The sequence below is a fragment of the Podarcis melisellensis genome, assembly GCF_964234715.1.
Source record: "Podarcis melisellensis genome assembly, chromosome: 4".
In the NCBI taxonomy this organism is placed as follows: Eukaryota; Metazoa; Chordata; class Lepidosauria; order Squamata; family Lacertidae; genus Podarcis; species Podarcis melisellensis.
In genome coordinates this window covers 30251909-30271007 of record NC_138531.1, presented here as the reverse complement: position 1 = coordinate 30271007, position 19099 = coordinate 30251909, and the positions used below count along the sequence as shown (strand labels likewise).

Genomic DNA, 19099 nt, shown 5'->3' with positions numbered 1-19099 from the left:
CAAAATATTGCAAGTACATACATACACACCGACATACATACATACATACGTATTTCAGATAAGCACACACATTTATATAAAAGAACAAAGGAGAAAAAGAAGAAAAAAGAAAAAGAAAAAATAGAAAGAAAAGTTGGAAGAAGTTCTTCCAAATTTATTCTACAAATATCTCAATATGAAAATATTAATAAAATTTCATTGATTGTCTTCCATCGCTTACACTGCACTTCCTATATACATTTTAAGCAAGATTGTATCTGTTATTCCGTATTTTCCCCATACAATCTCACACAAATATTCTAATCAATAAGTTTTCTAAATCTATTCTAAATTGTCACTTTTAACCCGTCAAGAAAGCTCTGTAACAACGCCTGATATTTGTGTGGGTGTGCTCGTCGATCAATGAGGCCCAAGCTTTCGGTGTAGCGTGTATGTTCCTGGGTCTCAGTTTGGCTCTGTGCTTTTGTGTGCTTGTCTGCGATGGAGGCTGAGCCAATTCCTTGCCTGCTTATGGGCGGTAGATACATTGATTACATGGCGTACATGCTTGCTGGAGTTGAAACTCAAACCTGCGCCCAGTAACAAGGGCACGCAGTAACTTCATCCCTCTTCCAGGTCTGTTGATGCACCAAGTGCCACAATATTTCCAGTCAATACCCAGCTAAGGGAAGGTCAGCTATTTTGGGCTGGCCACTCCTAGCGAAGGGAAAGCCTGTCAAGTTCCTTCTTCCATGGAGTGTCCTAAAATAGAAGTCCTGTCTATTCGTTAGGCTGCACTTTAATGGAGCACTAATCAAACCACAGCACAAGTGGGAAACCCATTGAGAAAGATTTTTTTTTTTTAAAAAAACCCCAACTTCTTTCAAGACTTCAATTCTTTCGGAAGAACTTCTGGTCCGGAAGTTTAATCCTCGATGCGCTGTTTTTCGGGGGAGGTTTTTCTTTCTCACTAAAAGTATATTATAAATCTTTCACGTCCATTTTGTCAAAGAACAACAACAAATAAGCAAACAAACAAATCAGCAATGAAATTGAGAATCGGGATCTTTTTTGGAGGCTTATTTGGAGCTCTCGGAATCTTGTTCTTTTTGGTTGCCTTTGGAACGGACTATTGGCTTCTTGCTACAGAGGTTGGAAGGTGTTCAGATGGCTTGAATGACACCAGGGTCAGTATATATTTTTATTCCTCTGAATGGCATCTTGCAGTAGGACCACAAAGGTGCTTGCTTCTTTCTCACCAGAAATATCTCTTACAAATGAGGAGTGCTCTGTATAGGTTACTGTGAGCCTCATCTAAATCCTATTAACATCCAAGAGATGATATTATGTGATTCTCATTTTGGTCAGTTACGTTCAGAACCAGCAGAGATATTAACCCCTCTCCCCATAATTTTGTAGGCGACTTCAGAAACCTTTATTAACATTTTTTCTCTATTTCTTACTTGCCTGTATGTGTCTATATTTGCACAGGGAGTACAGCTCCAGTTGGTGAATAGCAATTTACATGTTTCTTTTATACAGGAAGAGAGAGTAACTTTCCACCACGAGGGTTTTTTCTGGAGGTGCTGGTTTGATGGGAATGTCGAAGAGAATGCCCACAGTATGATAAAGTTTTGGTACAGTAAGTATCCCCCCCTTTTTTTGACAATATAATTTTACTTAGAATTGGTGCCTTTATTTAAGGTATGTCTACATTTCCCAAAAGAGCACTATTTGTATAATGCCCTGGTTCTTAAAGTGGTGGTCATCATAGATGTTTGCTCACGCATTAGGAGCGACTGTGCTGTGCTGTTTCACAGTGATCACAGAGGGATCCCTTTGGTGCAATTCTGCAAATGCTTGTACAAGTACAATATTCAAATGTGTTTGCAACAGCTCGTATAAGAGTTCACATACTGCTATAGCATTTGTCAACAGCCAGGATAGATGGGGCTGATGAGAATTGTAGTCCAAAGCCCCCCAGAGTCTTTTCTGTTGGGGATAATTCAGACTCAAATTTCCAGGTGTCAAAAAAGATTATTTATGTATGCCACGACCGCGGCCCGTGTTTTGTTAGTCCCCAAATGGAAAACGGGTGAGGTCCCAACCAAAGAAAATGGCAACTTAATTTGACAGAATATGCGCAGCTTGCAGACTTAACATATAGAATAAGAGAACGAGAAGAAGATACGTTTAGAGAAAACTGGAAAACGTTTATTGAATATATGGGAAATAACTGTGCGCAGCTGAAAATGCTGGCAGCATTAAGATAAATTCAACAGTGTAAATAAGTTTTGATGTATGTCATAATGGAATACTGAATGGTATAGTTTTTTTGTAAAATATGCAGGGATTTATGATATGTAAAATGAACCATGGAAAGAGAAGAAGGGAAGTCTTTGATATCTTAAGGATGTAAAAATGAGTACTTTAAATTGTAAAACAGAATATATATATATATATATATATATATATATATATATATATATATGCTTTCGTAGATTTTCACGGGTACATATATATATATGAATTGTAGTCCAAAATATATGGAGGGCACCAGGTTGGGAAAGGCTCTTGCACTAGGTTTTAGGTCATTTGGATGTCTCTGCTTGTTCAAGCAGTTGAACAGGTAGCAGAATATACTTGGATTTGGGTTTACTTTCTTCATGCACCACTCTAGCACAAAGTATCTTTGATTTATATTGAAAACCCACAGGCAGGCAGGCAGGGTCTTTTTTTTTAGTTTGTACTGCACCTCATTATCCTGGGAGCTTTAAAAATAACGAATCATAATGAAAAACAGGTGGCATGCAGAACAGGACAGATTAAATGATGGCGTATGAGCTGCTTGCAGTGCTTGAAAAGTTCAAGTATGATAGCTATTAATTATTTTATTGAAATATGCATGGCCCTCCTTTCAATATAACACACAAGAATGCTTTGCAATAACATAATTTAGAACCATACAGTCAGTAAACAGTAGCAATGCTTTAGCCAAACAACAAAACACAAGAATAGCCATTTAGTGCAGGTGTAGCCAATATGAAATAATAATCTGGGTCTTTTGAAAAAAATGTTTTGAATTTTTTAAAAATGTTTTTAATGTTTAAAACAAAGCAAAACATTTGTTTGTATTGCTTTGCAGTTTTGTTGTTTGCCATGCTAAGCCCATTTGGGAAGAAGAGCAGGATAGAAATTAAATCAAGAGGTAGATAAAGGAATATTGTGTCCTCCAGTTCTCATAATCTCTGCCCATTAGTTGAAGTTAATGGGAGTTGAGGTTTAAAATATCTGGATAACACCCCACTGACCACAAGTGGTACCTTGGTTTTCGAACATAATCCGTTCCGGAAGACTGTTCAAGTTCCGAAATGTTCGAAAACTGAAAACTCAAAATGGAAGCCTCAAAGTGGAAATCTCAATACGGAAGCTGTGTTTCTGGTTCGACTTCTGAGGCAATTTGGAAACTGAAGCGTTTACTTCCGGGTTTACGGCGTTCGAGTTCCGAAACGTTAGTCAATGGAGACGTTCGGAAACTGAGGTACCACTGTACCCCATACTTACTCAATGTGTGCACTTTAAGGCACATTATATAACAAAAGCCTTCTTAATACAACAGCAATAAAACATCCGTATCAATCACAATAGCTAGAAAGCTAGGAACTGATATAAACCGTTGGGAAAACCTGGAAAAGAGGCATGTTTTTAATTGTAAGCGAAAGCATGCAACATTCGTTTCCTGCCCGATGTCCATCGGAGTTTGTTGCACCATGGATAAATCCCTTCTCTGTATCACTGTAAAGATAGACATGTCTAGGCTATGGTATGACTAATGGCTTCCTCTACAGATTCCAGTAAATGCAGGACAGTAGTTTTAATGTGTGCTGTTGATGTTTTTCAGCAAACCAGTCACCTACGAAAAACTGCACCCATGCCTATCTCTCTCCGTTTCCGTTCTTCCGAGATGAGCACAATTCAACTGCCTACAACTCGGCAATTAGTAAGTATTTTCCTGTTCACTACTGTGTCAATAGTGCTATCGCTTTCACGACTTGCATGAGAGCTCTCCTGTTGGAAAACAGAATCCTAGGCTAAAAGGACCATGCTGCAATCTGAGTAAAGCTTAGTTCATGGGGAGGCAAACTAAGGCCTGGGGGCCGGATCTGGTCCAAGTGCCTTCTGAATCCGGCCCACGGATGGTCTGGGAATCAGCGTGTTTTTACATGAGTAGAATGTGTGCTTTTATTTAAAATGCATCTCTGGGTTATTTGTGGGGCATAGGAATTCGTTCTCCCCCCCCCCACAAAAAATATAGTACGGCCCCCCACAAGGTCTGAGGGACAGTGGACCGGCCCACGGCTGAAAAAGTTTGCTGACCCCTGGCTTAGTTGATTTCCACCCACTATTTCATATGTTTCAATCAATATAATTTGCTATTGCTGTTTCATTAATGATTGCTATACAGCAGCACCTCCTAAATGCGTGCACTGAAACTGATTCTTATCTACCATAAGTGCTTTAATTGGAAAAAAGTCCTACTTACACCTTGTTCCATTTCTGTCATGTAAGCTTTTGTGTCACGTGATTTGATTTGGTGTCATATACTATTTTATAAAACGTGTGCTGTGTTTATACATTGGTGCTGTTTCAAATTGACCTAATCGCACCAAGACTTCAGTACTTAAAACATAATTGCATTATCTTTGATTTTAAATGATCCACAGAAATGTAGCTTCCTGACTGTTCTATTGCTGCCTCAAAGGCAGTAACAATTTGTTAACCCATTCTAAATAGTCGTGCCTATCTAAAAGAAAACATACGAAATTTGATGTTATTTCAGGCTTACTTACAGACATTCTTGGGCTGCAAGCTCATTCCCACTTACATGGTAGGAGTAAACGTCACTGAACTCAATGGGGCTTACTTCTGTGTAAAATGTATAGGATTGCAGTGTTCATGAGACTTGGAAATCACCATGACACAGAAATGCTCATCTTTAATTTCTTCATATGGACCAATCTCATTGCTAACTACGATCTTAAGATTTTCACTACCCAGAGCAATAGGATTCAGTAAATGTTCAGATTTTAAATTGCTGTTTTCCAGAGACAATTGAAAATGTGGAGTTCTAACATTTAGATCTAATATTCGCCATAAGCTGGCACTACCACATAACAAGTCAGTTCACAGTGAAGAAGTAATGCAACTACAGTGGTTACATACGCTTCAGGTTACAGACTCCGCTAACCCAGAAATAGTGCTTCAGGTTAAGAACTTTGCTTCAGGATGAGAACAGAAATTGTGCCACGGCAGCGCAGCAGCAGCAAGAGGCCCCATTAGCTAATGCGGTGCTTCAGGTTAAGAACAGTTTCAGGTTAAGTACAGATCTCCAGAACGAATTAAGTACTTAACCTGAGGTACCACTGTATTATTAGTATACCGCATTTGATATATTGTTGTTTGTCTTTGGGGCCCTGCATTCTTCTATTTAGAATCCCTTTTCGTGTCCTCAGCTACCCATTTCCCAAGGTAACTCTTAATTTCCAAGACAAGAAGTATGCGGCAAAGTATTTGTCACCTTTGCTTACAATGTGTGCACACTGAAGATTATATGTGTTCTGAGTGTTAAGCACATTGCATTTCTCAGTCTATTTGTCACTGATGGATGCCTGGCATTCCATTTCTGTTAAACGTTATCTCCCATTACATCTTTTAATTCTAAGTATAGCATACTCGTCTACTGTCCCACTGAGCGGGACACCCCAAACTTACAGGATCCACACTGGCTTCTGATGGGATCACGGGATGTCCTGCTTTGGTTCCTGCAAGAGTGTGGCCCCCAAAGATCCCTGCTTTGGGGGGCCATGCTCTCGTGCAAGTCACCTGGCTCCCACGGGAGTGTGGCCCCAAAATATGCACGTCCTGATTTTCTTCTGTGGGATGTTGGAGGGAGGGTATGCTATGGTGATGTTATGCATTTTTAAATGTCTTTTCCCAACTGGGCATTAAACAAGGACTAAGTCTAAGGGACGCGGGTGGTGCTGTGGGTTAAACCACAGAGCCTAGGACTTGCCAATCAGAAGGTCGGGAGTTCGAATCCCCATGACGGGTCCCTGCTCCTGCCAACCTAGCAGTTCGAAAGCATGTCAAAGTGCAAGTAGATAAATAGGTACCGGAGTGGTGGGAAGGTAAACGGCGTTTCCGTGTGCTGCTCTGGTTCGCCAGAAGCGGCTTAGTCATGCTGGCCACATCACCCGGAAGCTGCATGCCGGCTCCCTCGGCCAAGAAAGCGAGATGAGCTCCGCAACCCCAGAGTCGGCTGCGACTGGACCTAATGGTCAGGGGTCCCTTTACCTTTACTAGTCTTCTAGCCTGACATCTATGCTTACTGAAAGGTGAATCCCACTGAACTCAAGGAATCTTACTCCCAAGTAAACATAAGCAGGATTGCAAGCCTTATCTGGTGTTATTAATCCCACATGCCTCCCCAACTATGAGAAAACAGAAACATCATTTCTACCGCTTAAAGTTAGCAGATAATTCTTTTCAGGCTGAAACTGCAGGCAGGCAGCTGAACCTGATAGATCTTCTCAGAAATCTATGCAAATGTGATCCTTCTATAGCTTGCATTTTGCCTTGTGCTGTGTGTTGATGTGAAGCGTTCCAGATTCTGTATTTGCAAATGGGAAAAAGCACCTTTAAAAAACAACAAACAAGCAACCTTGGTAAAGACAGTTGTTTCTGTTAGCTGTGACCAACAGCAACTGAAAGTTGTGTGCCCCATTCTGGAAACTGCTCTTTGCTTTCAGAGATGTCGTCTCTGAGATTTTTAAATAAGTGAGCACATATTGATTGAACAAATAATTGGTTAAGAGCCAAACAGTCATCTAGAATATTGATTTTTTATTATAATAATAATAATAATAATAATAATAATAATAATAATAATAATACAGCCATAAAGAACAACTTTTCTGAACAATCATGAATTGAAAATTCAAAAAACCCACTAACTCCTATTTGGTGATAATAATAATAATAATAATAATAATAATAATAATAATAATAATAATATATTAGTTCTGGCCAGTGCTATTTTTCTAGAAAAAGTGGTTCCAGGATTCACCATGGACACTTTCCTCGTTCTCTTAGAATGGAAATGGCGCCTACCTGAGAAATGCCAGAATGATATTGCTATTTGAGAAATCAGACTTGGGTACAGCCCATTCAGTTCTGTCTTCCTTGTCCTGTCCTGACTCAGTTATATTTTTAGCTTTGGGTAACATTGCCAAGGCAAGTGCTGTGACACGATGAAGAAAAATGTTGCACAGTTAAGTTATGGAAACTATTCTCTGTCATCCTGTTGCAACAACACAGAGTAGCCAGACATGGAATACCAAGCCCTGGTTGAATTTCTCTGCTACTTTCCTACACTGCTTTACTTTAGAAAGATTTTGAATGTAAATATTGGAAATAAAACTGATTTATATACAGTATAGGAGACATACTATAATATCTATAAACTGCTGTTTATGTGCAGCAGTGGAAGATATAGTGCATTATGTACTGTACTGTTCCTGTAGTCTAAACCACTGAGCCTCTTGGGCTTGCCGATTGGAAGGTTGATGGTTCGAATCCCCGTGATGGAGTGAGCTCCCATTCTGTCCCAGCTCCTGCCAACCTAGCAGTTCGAAAGCACACCAGTGCAAGTACCTTGGTTGTTGAACGGCTTGGCCGCTGAACAAATCGGCTCCCGGACGCCGCAAACCCGGAAGTAAGTGTTCTGGTTTGCAAAGGTATTTTGGAAGCCGAACATCCGCCGCGGCTTCCAGTTGAGTGCAGGAAGCTCCTGCAGCCAATTGGAAGCTGTGCCTTGGTTTCTGAATGGTTCTAGGAGATGAAAGGACTCCCGGAATGGATTAAGTTAGAGATCCAAGGTACCGCTGGAGATAAATAGGTACCGCTGCAGCAGGAAGGTAAACGGCGTTTCCGTGCGCTCTGGTTTCCGTCACGGTGTTCCATTGCACCAGAAGCGGTTTAGTCATGCTGTCCACATGACCTGGAAAGCTGTCTGTGGGGAAATGCTGGCTCCCTCGGCCTGAAAATGAGATGAGCGCTGCAACCCCATAGGTGCCTTTAACTGAACTTAACCATCCAGGGATCCTTTACCTTTTACCTTTTACTGTTCCCAGGGATGGATTTCTCGAATGGATTCTTCAGAGAGTTTTCTTTTTTGAACTGTAGGGAGAAAATGTGCTACTTGCTGATAGATGGGGTTAACTATACTACATAAAAGATTTCTGTGTTTGCTTTGGTAGACAAAATTTCATTGCACAACATGGGGCCCCCTGTGATAATGCTAGGTGGCACTGTGGGTTAAACCACAGAGCCTAGGGCTTGCCAATCAGAAGGTCGGCGGTTTGAATCCCCACAGTGGGGTGAGCTCCCGTTGCTCGGTCCCTGCTCCTGCCAACCTAGCAGTTCGAAAGCACGTCAAAGTGCAAGTAGATAAATAGGTACCACTCAGGCGGGAAGGTAAACGGTGTTTCCGTGCGCTGCTCTGGTTCGCCAGAAGCGGCTTAGTCATGCTGACCACATGACCTGGAAGCTGCATGCCAGCTCCCTCAGCCAATAAAGCAAGATGAGCGCCGCAACCATCGAGTTGTCCGCAACTAGACCTAACGGTCAGGGGTCCCTTTACCTTTACCTCGACCTAACTAGCCCCCCAGCTGATGACCAAAGTTTTTAAGCAAATAATTTAAACTGTCTAATTATGGAAGATAATTTGTATCAGGTTGTATCCAACTCTGTTTAAAACTTCCTCTCTTCCCTCTGGCAGTCTCATGTGCCCCCAATATCTGCTCTGAAGAGTTGTGGATCCTTTTGAGCAGATCTTGGGAAGGCTGCAGGAGGCTGCAGGAGGAGGAAAGGAAGAAGACCCATTGCGTGACTGGATTCAACCCATAGTATTTAAGTACAGTCTCATGATTGCACAGCCACCAGTGGCGTAACGTGGGGGGTGCAGGGGGGGCTGGCCGCACCGGGCACAACATCTGGGGGTTAGGGTTAGGGGGCACAAATCCACGGGTTAGGGGGCGCAAATCCACGGGTAGGGGGTACAAATTACTTGCCTTGCCCCGGGTGCTGACAACCCACGCTACGCCACTGATAGCCACCTGAAGACAACTGATAAATAGCCCAATTTCTACATGCATATGTGGGCAAATGGTAAAACCTTATAGAAAAAAATATAGGAATTAATGAAGTTTAATTGGAGTGATATCTTATCCACGCCACGGTGTCAGAGCAGACAGCAATATATTAACTATCCTACCTTATCTCTATCTTGCACTATTCCTGGTAGTTTGAATGAACACGATCAACCAATAAAATTGGATGAAAAGCTCTTACACCATTTAAAGAAGGCATGCTTTGATGAACCACCAATGGAAAAGACTTCTAAAGTTGAGGACCTTTGTGGTTCTGGATAATCTAAACAAATAATCTACGCAAAATAGGCATAAATGGCGTGCCCCAAAGTAGAAAGGTTCTCCACATTTGAACCTGCCTACAGTCTTCAGTTTTAAAAGGCCTCATTACATGTCCTGGAACCATCACAGAGCACAATGTTCGTGGGCATCAAGGATTGGGTCTACTCAGTGCCAACCACATTGTGGGCATGTCTAACTTTCATGACTGCCAACAATTGTTTGGTTGTTGTTTTTCCTTATGGAATTTTTTGTCTGTAGCCACAAATGAAGTTCAACAAGTAGCTGCGGAAAACAATTTGGCCAAAGTAATAAATTCCAGGGTGTGGGATTGTGGGGTGCTTGTCATGCAAGAATATATTTTTAAAACAATGAAATGACCTACAATGACTCTATATCTATCATCTATCTATCTATATCATCTATCTATCATCTATCTATCTCTATCATCTAGTTATTTAATATATTTTTAGAATTATATCTATTTGCAGAATAGTTATAAACGAAGAAAAGTAAAGGTCAGTATATGAAATGAAAATACAAATGTCTGCTTCCATTGAAGATAATATATACAGTGTGGATTGCTAGAATTCTCATATACTGTAAGATTTATGAGACATCGTCAGTCACATATGATTGGTTGAATGAGTATAGGTTGTCTTAGTTCAGTGCTATTAATACCAAAACCTGGTATTAAACTGTTTTTGATATCCACTTATTAAACTTAAACTGTCACCCGTGATACATAGGCCTACACTTTCTTTCCTTATCTCCTCCATTTTAGCTCTAGGAAAACAGGCTATAAAATAATTTGTCTAACAAGAGGAATTGATATTCCCCTTTTTACAATGTACAGAATGAATTTATTTCCACGGCCACGGTCTTTAAAGTGTCTCCGAAAATAGATGTGTAATTAAGCAGCTAAATTATTGTGTTATGAACATTTTTGGGGGGCCACCATATGTCACAAAACTCTCAGCCCATTTATCACCAGCTGCTTCCATTAATTCAGCATTGCTTGCCCTTGGCTCAATGAGATTCTGTAGTTTTGCATTTTGAATTGAATAATATACAAAGAACTGAATGGCTATGGCGATAGGCAGACTTGACTTCCTCGTTTGATATATTTCCCCCCTGGTTGTCCTGTTGGTGTTTTCAGTTTCATTTAAAAACCACACACCAGTGTCCTAGGAATGACCAAATGAGCTTTCTTTCTTGTGTCTGTTTCTACTTTGGTGAACTTGGTTGTTATCTAGCAAAACCGTATAATTATCTAGAAGAATCTTGGCTACAGTTCAGCACACCATTTTATGAACCATTTCCATTCCACAAGTAAACCAACTTATTAACCGCACACGTATACTGTATACTTATTAACCGTATACACGTATACTTAACGTTATTATATTCCAAGATCGTCTGATAGGATTTGGCGTTCAGGTCTAATGAAAGACATATGGCGTCTTAGATCACTAAGGCACAGGAAGCCGTGTTAGAATAAATGATCAGCTTTGGTGATGAAGAAAATGAAAATGGGAGGCGGGGGTGGGACTTCGTAAAATGGCCTTGTGTTGTAAGCATGTTTTTGAAAAATCCTCTTTCTGTATCTTTCCTACCTTCCCCTGATAACCTCTAGTTTATCGTGGCTTCTGGTCTGTTCTCATGTTGCTGGGAGTGGTCACTGTGGTCGTGGCGAGCTTCTTCATCATCTGCGCTGCACCCTTTGGTAGCCACGCATTGTACAAAGTTGGGGGAGGCTTTTTCATCACTGCTGGTAAGTGCTAAACGTTTTAATCCAAATTCAACCACCCCTGCTGCTTTAAAAACAAAACAAAAAACAAAAACATTGCAACATTCGGCCTAGAATTGTGGGTTTGGTTTTCTTTAAAAACAAAACAGAACAAAACAAAAATGCACCTCAAGGGAATTCTGCGTGCTATTTTGGAGGTTTTCTGGCAGAAGGCTCGCAGAAGAAAATGGGCACTGGGGAAGAATTGGGAGAGTTCATGTGGCAGCTATGGTTCATTTTAATAGGTCTAGACCAGGCATAGGCAAAGCCCAGCCCTCCACATGTTTGGGACTACATTTCCCATCATCCCTAGCTCAGGTATGATGGGAATTGTTGTCTGAAACATCTGGAGGGCCAGAGTTTGCCTATGCCTGGTCTAGGGCATATAATAATAATATTATATATTATATATATATTATATAATAATCATGGTTGGAAGGATTATAATGTCAAGAAAAGGGAACAGTGTCAAGGCCACACTGTTATGGAATCACAGAATTGTACAGTTGGTAGCGACCACGAGGGTCATCTATTCAAACGACCTGCAATGCAGGAATCTCTTTTTGCCCAGCGTGGGGCTCAAACTCACAACTCTGGGAGTAAGAGTCTCACGGTCTAAATCTGGGAAAGCTCCTTCATGTAGTTTTCTTGGTGGTCTATGTGATTTGCCTGTGAGGTCCAGTACGTCAAGAGAATGCTTGGCTTGGATCTAGAACACCTGAACTGAAATTCCTACTTGCCCAAGAAAGCTTATTGCTAATATCTGTTTCTTTAATCAATAAGATGGTAATAATAGTCAATATAAAGCCCTTTCTGGACTAAGTATTGGAGGAAATGTTTGGGGAATTCTGTTTGCATTGTGGCTCTGCTTTTGCAAGATGTGCTTTTGTAGTTTGTGGCCAGTGTCTGTTTGCACATAATCCAAGAATTCATGCCCAATGCTGGCAGCAATAGTTCTCCATCAGTGTAGCAGTTTGGTACTGTTCAGAATCTCCTGCTTTTCAGTTCCTGTTGGTATGTATTATTTCAAAGTTTTTGGAGCATGGATGGGAGACCACAGGTTTGTGGGCCAATGTTGCCCTCCAGGACTGCTTATCCAGCCCTTGAGCCCAGGCAATACTCCCTAAATAGGCCACACCTCCTTTCCTCAGCCCCTCCTTGCCAGCCCTGATCCATGCCCACCCTGACTGCTTTTGCCTGACTAGAACGTGTCCTTGAGCTGTACTTGTCTGTGCTGAGAGATTTGTGTGTAGAAACCTCTGACATTGGCATGGCTGAAACGTGGCCTACAGTACAAAAGTAGGAATCACAGCTGTCGCCCTGCCCTATGGCACCAGCCAACACTGGTATGTGACCCATGCCCTTCAACATTTTGAGTCCCAAAAACCGGATGCATGTCTTCTTGTCCATGCTCCTGCGTGAGTCACATGATCTGCGCAAAGATCCAAAAGACACTTTTTTCTGGGACGTGCTTGCATGGCACCCAAAAACGTGTTTTTTGGGGGGCATCACACAAGATCATGGTGTTTTTTGGAGCAAAATCTTGGTGCAAAATCGCACGAGATCACAGCATTCAAAATGGCTGCCATGCTCTCTTGTGAGAAAATGGGATGTCCTGTTTTGTCTGGGATGCTTGTGGGGTATTGTGCTCGGGCCCCCAGATTACTCATGAGGAGATGTGGCCCTCAAACTAAAAAAAGCATCCCCTCCCTGATTGAAAGGTACTCATTTAACCTCTGTTGTCTAGACTGTATTCAAATCTAGAGGGCCACATGCAAAGCCCTCAAGCCAGAATAATTGTCAAGAAATTATTCTCTTTGCTCCCAACCAGGACGACTGATTGTATGGGGGCAAATCCATTTATTCTCAGGAAGCTTCTGGTTTACAATTTGAATGCAGCAAGGTTTGTAATTGAAACATTTCCGCTGAGATCCTATAGCCACTTAACCTGAGATTAAGCCCCATGATATTTAATGGAATTTACATTCTGAGTTGGATAGTGTTCTCGAAGCTACCAGCATGAGTTTGACCAAACTGCGGGAGGCAGTGGAAGACAGAAGTGCCTGGCGTGCTCTGGTCCATGGGTCAGGAAGAGTCGGACATGACTAAATGACTAAACAACAACAACAACATTCTGACTTTACCTGTACAGAAGTGCGCTGTGAGTCTCATGTATGGGGTGCAAACCACCAATACCCTAATGCCAAGCACAAACTGGAATTCGGTCCCACAAGAGGTGATGACGGCCACCAACTTGGATGTCTTTGCAAGAGGGTTGTACTAGCTGATGGACAATAAAGCTATCCAAATCTAGCCATGACAGCTGTGTTTTAACCCCGCGGTTGGAGGTACTTTGCCTCTGAGAATCAGAGATGGAGAGAACGCTGTTCTGCTCAGATCCTTCCTTCAGGCTTCCTGTGGATATCTGGTTGGCCACTGTGCGAACAGGATGCCACTGGCCTCATCCTGCAGGGCTTTTCTTATGTTCTTGTGTTCAAAGTAGAGACTCGAGTTGGCAGCAAAGGATCTTCAACCGTGCAAGTCTTCTGAGGTCGGTGCAAAAACGCCTGCTTCGGTTTCTGTTCCTTGCCTGCTGTTCCTTAGGCCTGTTTGTGGAACACTTTGGTTCCTTCTATTCGTCTCTATCGTTACAGAGACAGCTGTGCGGATGGTTTTTTTCTCCTTCTCCTTTTGCTACGAAGCTCATGCTAAATTACACCCTCAGATTTTCTGCCAGCCTCTCGCTGCAGTAACTTGGATCTTATGAAAAGTCTCAGCAGCGGAACTTCTCGGTTATTGACTCGCGTAGAGAAAGTATCAATACGTAGCCCGACGACACCCACAGTGGGAGCAAAGTCTGCGAGGTAAACCTGTGAGCAAAACAATTGCTTACAAATCAGCATAGTTCTACACTTACCAGCGGCACCCGCCTGAGGCTCCTGTCACTCTCTACAGCACCTGTTGAATTCTTGTCTGTGCAATGGAAGCTTTGTGCCAGAAACAGCCATTCACGGCTGAGGAGCGAAAGACATTTTGCTGTGCAGGAAGAATAAGGAAGGCCTGAAAATTGCTCTTGAATTCCTAGGCATTTATAAAGATTCTGTGTTCTTTTTCTCTTCCCGCAATGAGCAGAAGTGTGTGTGTGTGTGTGTGTGTGTGTGTGTGTGTGAAACAGATTAAAAAGAATAAATGTTAATGGCAGAAATGACTGACCTCCGAGGAGCCTGGGTCTTATCTCATTCCACAGTGCTGTGTATCAAACATGGGCCTCCTTTAAAAATAAAATAGGAAAATAGAAAAGGCATGGGGAGAGGGGGAAAAAAGAATGAAAGTGCTTATTTATCCTAATCTCTCTGAGACATATATTTTACTTTTTAAAAATAATTGCCCCCAGTCGCTTGTGATTCACTGCAGCTTTTTTTAAAAAAAAAATCCTGTTTGACTAAACAACAGATATTTGTGCCCCAAGCAAAGGTCTAACAAGCTGAAAACGAAGAAATATGTTTGCAGCCTGAAATGTTTCTAAAAATGCTTGCTTCTTGAAGTTGATGGCAGGGATGAGGTTAATCTCAGCCACTGGGCTCGAAAACACGGCCCTTCCTGACAATTGTCAGCGTAAGAGGCTGAGAGCAGCCTTCCCAAAATAAATACATTTCGTTTGACACGTCCCGCTTCATAATGAACTGACATTGCAATTAGACTTGCAGTAGATCCTCTCCTGCCTTTCAAAGCATGATAAATGTTCTGAAAGAAGAAAGGCAAGAAAGAAAGGCAGGCAAACAGAGATAGCTTAAGGTTACAGGAAGTGGCTTCAGCAAGTTATGATGTGACTGAATGTTAGTTCCTAAATAGTAGTTTTACAAAGATGACTCTGGATGCATGTCTGGTGGGATAGGACCCTATCACACGTGCATTTGCTATGTATGGCACTTCATCTGAACTCTGCTCATGTCCATATTGGTCCCTATTCACCACATTTTTTCCAGCTTTCCATGCTATTGAGGACATGCCAATATCAAGCTGATTGTGGGGTTCAGTTTGATAGTGACTTATTGCAAACCTGCATGTGTGTGGGTTCCCAGAGAGATGATCACGGCTGCTGTTCTCCTCCTTTGGCTCCCTTGCTGCTGTGCTGCCATGAGCTAAGCAATGGTTTGGCTTCGTGAGCCCTCTGAGCATGGGTGTCACACAAACCACAAGCCGTGAGGAAGTTTTGTTCTTGGGTTTGCAGCTCATGGTTTGTCTGGTGGAGACAAACCATTTGTGCTAAGACTTGGTTTGGCTTAGTGTTAGGGGAAAACTTGACCGTTGTCCTTCACTGGCTATACCAAGCATTTCTCAAGCAAACTGAGCCATCATATATCTTTACTAAAACTTATTTATTTCTTCCTTCCTTCAGGTATTGTCTTCACATTGGTGGTAATCCTTTATGTCATCTGGGTCCAGGCAATGGCTGATCTTGAAAACTATGTGAATATGAAGAAAATAGACTGTCCTGATTTTTCTGTCTATGTGCGTTATGGCTGGTCTTTTATACTGGCTCTAATTGGAATTTTTTTTACCATGTTTTCAGGAATGCTCTTCCTACTGGTAGGGCGTACAATTTATCTGCACTCTGATTAATCAGATGTCGGCTGTTTGAAATGTTGGAATTATGGCGAGGTTTTGCTGAAAAGCTATTTTTATACATTATCCCTCTTATAGCCATGTGTTTGCTGGTGCTATTCTAGATCTGCTTACGTAGCTAATGCAATCCCATGCATATCTACTCAGATGTAAGTCCTACTGAGTTCAGCGAAGCTTATATCCAGGTACGTCCTTATAGGATTTGCGGTCTCAGTTATATATCCTTGTCATAAAGGAATAGTGACATAAATTAGACTGTTCAAATTCCTTCAGATCTTGATGAACTGCATGCAACACACAAGATATTTTGCAACTTCATGTCTCTGTGTTGAACGCACTGGGGGTCAGATAAAAATATGAAATGATTCATATAAGAATTTTGGCTTAGGGCCAGTTCAACCATTATCTTCTTAATGAAGGAATATGCAATGAAACCACACCTCCTGCTCATATATATTAGCCACAGAAGAAGGGAATGGGCAGCACAGGCTGTAGATCACCCTTCCAGTAGTCGCCACCTTGTGCCAATGTGCCATTCTTTTAGCAAGGCCAGAACTCTTGCCCTTTGCCTGCCACAAATCTAGTCTCAAGTGACAGTGCTTGGCTCATCTTAACAATGGCTACTTTCCCTTGATGTACGATTGTATTTCTCCATTCTCAGAGTCTCCTTCCAAGGGGAAGGTTTGTGTGCTTCGATAGGAATCGTCATGGTTGGTAAGTGAGGTGCCAGTGTTAACACTGACAAGGTTTGCGATGAGCGCAGTATCTGGTCGTGGCAAGGCAACGGGAAAGTGAATGCTGTAACTCCCATCTGCAAGCAACTGTGCTGCTTCCTGGAAGAATGAAACCTATTCCCATCTCCCTGTGGCTAACCTAAGCAAAAGTAAACTCAGTCATGTGTGTTCCCTCATTAGGAAAGGAAATGTGTGAATTAGTCCTGGTTCTGCTTATGCAGAACAAAGCAAGTGTCCACAGAATCCCTTAATCACCTGTTATTTCTTCTTTCGGTATTTGGCATTAGCTTTAATATGAACAAATATTTCTGCAGTTGCCCATGTATTGCTTTAGCCAATGTGGCAGTAGTACAGAAGGCCAGGTCGCTGAATTAGTGCTGTGGTGCTGCTATGAATACAGAACTGTTTGTATGCTTTCATGTGGTCCAAGTCGTAAACATTCAGTGTAATGGAACTGGGAAGTTTATGGATCATTTAGTTCAGTTCTCTGGAATAGCAGATTCCCCTTTCCCTCATGGGCTTAACAACAATACATGCTTTTCTGCTGAGCGTTGTATATTTTTTATTATTTTTGCTTCCCTCTGTACTTTATGGCTTGACTTGTTTGGCCAAGTCACCTTGACTGGTGTCCATCAGTCACCTTCTTGCAGCCAGCCTGCTTTCTTCTTTTGACATACAAGGAAATCTGGGAACCATGCAACGGATGTGTGAAATCTCACAATGTGAAAAGGGTATCTGAAACCTGCTGACAATGTGAGAAGCTTGCCAATCCCACCACACATGGATGCCTGGACCTCTGAAGAAGCAGGAAGTGTGGTAATGTGTGTCCTTCCAAATTAGTCTGCCCCTTTCCCTTAATATCTATAGGCCGCTGATGGAGAAATGGCTCGGCCTTTCAGCCAAGCCTGGTGTTGGTACCTGGAATCTCTGGCCCAATTGCCAGCCCTGCACCCCCATTTTTCCTCGTCTGACACTCTAGCCACCTTTTTAATTTCCCATGATGCTTCTGGTGTAGCCCTCTTCTGGGGCATTGAGAGAAATTTAAAGGCTGACTAGGCCTTGTTGTTTGGTGCTGTTGGAGGACTGCCATCACAAGCTCACCAGGGCCCACTGACAGGGAAGGCGGCCCACCAGAAGCTACTTTGTCCAAAGAGGAGTCATGCTCTTGCTGTGTTGAGTGCAACTACATGGCCCTGTATACTTGAAGGAGCATCTTCACCCCCATCATTCAGCCCCATCATTCAGCCCCATCATTCACACTGAGGTCTAATTCCAAGGGCCTTCTGGTGGTTCCCTCATTGAGAGAAGTGAGGTTACAGGGAACCAGGCAGAGGGTCTTCTCGCTAGTGGCGCCCGCCCTGTGGAATGCCCTCCCATCAGATGTCAAGATGATACAACCTTTAGAAGACATCTGAAGGCAGCCCTGTATAGGGAAGACTTTTAATGTGTAATGTTTTATTATGTTTTTATATGTGTTGGAAGCCGCCCAGAGTGGCTGGGGCAACCCAGTCAGATAGGCGGGGTACAAATAATAAAATTATTATTGTTATTATTATTATTTGCTCCCTTCAAATTCTTGTGATTCTGTAGTTATCCCGTTTCCTATTAAAACCATCCAAACAGACAAAGACCAACTTGCTCTATAGGCTACACTTCTGGGTACTTATATATTTAGAAAACTGATAACCCAGTTGATCAAAAAAATCTCCTGATGATGTACAATATGACTTATAAACAAATTTGTGGAAGTCCTGTGACCCAGTCCAGGAATTCCACGCGGCTCCATTTCTCAGTCTCCCAAGCGCTTATTCCCTTTGAAGTGACTGGGGAATCTCCATATCCAGAAGTTCTATTTGTGTCTATCAGAGCCTGAGAGAGAGAGAGAGAGAGAGAGAGAGAGCGAGCCTCAGATCCTCATCAGCTTTATATTTATTGCATGATCTGTCCCAGGAGGATGGGATTAACAACTCACAAGTCTGCCAAATCCACATCCTTAAAATATGGGCAGATTTTTCAAAGATAGACTCCTTCTTTCAGCAGTACATGATGACTGGATACCCTTAAACATATAAATATATATATATATTCGACATGTGTTTTTATGTAAAAATGGCTTGATATGTTCTACTTTTTTAAAAAATAAAAATTTAATTAAGAAAAGATCAGCACAAAGGAAGCTTTCTTCCCCACCACTCCCTCCCGCCAACCCATGAAGTTGAATTCCATTATTTTAGCACACTCTGTCATTTGCTTCTCTGTGTACTTTGCTTATTTTAGTTGTTATGCTTATATTCTATCTTACCCCCCGCCATGGATTTCCAGGTGGTGTCCATTGTTTCCAAACTATCTTGCATTCAGTGACTGGCCACATCTAGACATACAGCACAATTCAAAGTGTTGGTGCTGACCTTGAAAGCCCTAAACAGCCTCGACCCTGTATACTTGAAGGAGTGTCCCCACCCCCATCAATCAGCCCGGACACT

The 19099-nt window shown here is 42.0% G+C and overlaps 1 protein-coding gene across 1 annotated transcript; it reads left to right on the top strand.

The window, feature by feature from the left end:
- Window positions 1–690: 690 nt before the first annotated feature.
- TMEM182 (transmembrane protein 182) lies at window positions 691–18168 on the top strand. The gene is made up of 5 exons (XM_081907487.1): window positions 691–1166; window positions 1522–1621; window positions 3881–3979; window positions 11104–11241; window positions 15656–18168. The coding sequence occupies exons 1-5, from the start codon at window positions 1026–1028 to the stop codon at window positions 15877–15879; spliced, it is 702 nt and encodes a 233-aa protein (XP_081763613.1). The 5' UTR covers window positions 691–1025; the 3' UTR covers window positions 15880–18168.
- Window positions 18169–19099: the final 931 nt, after the last annotated feature.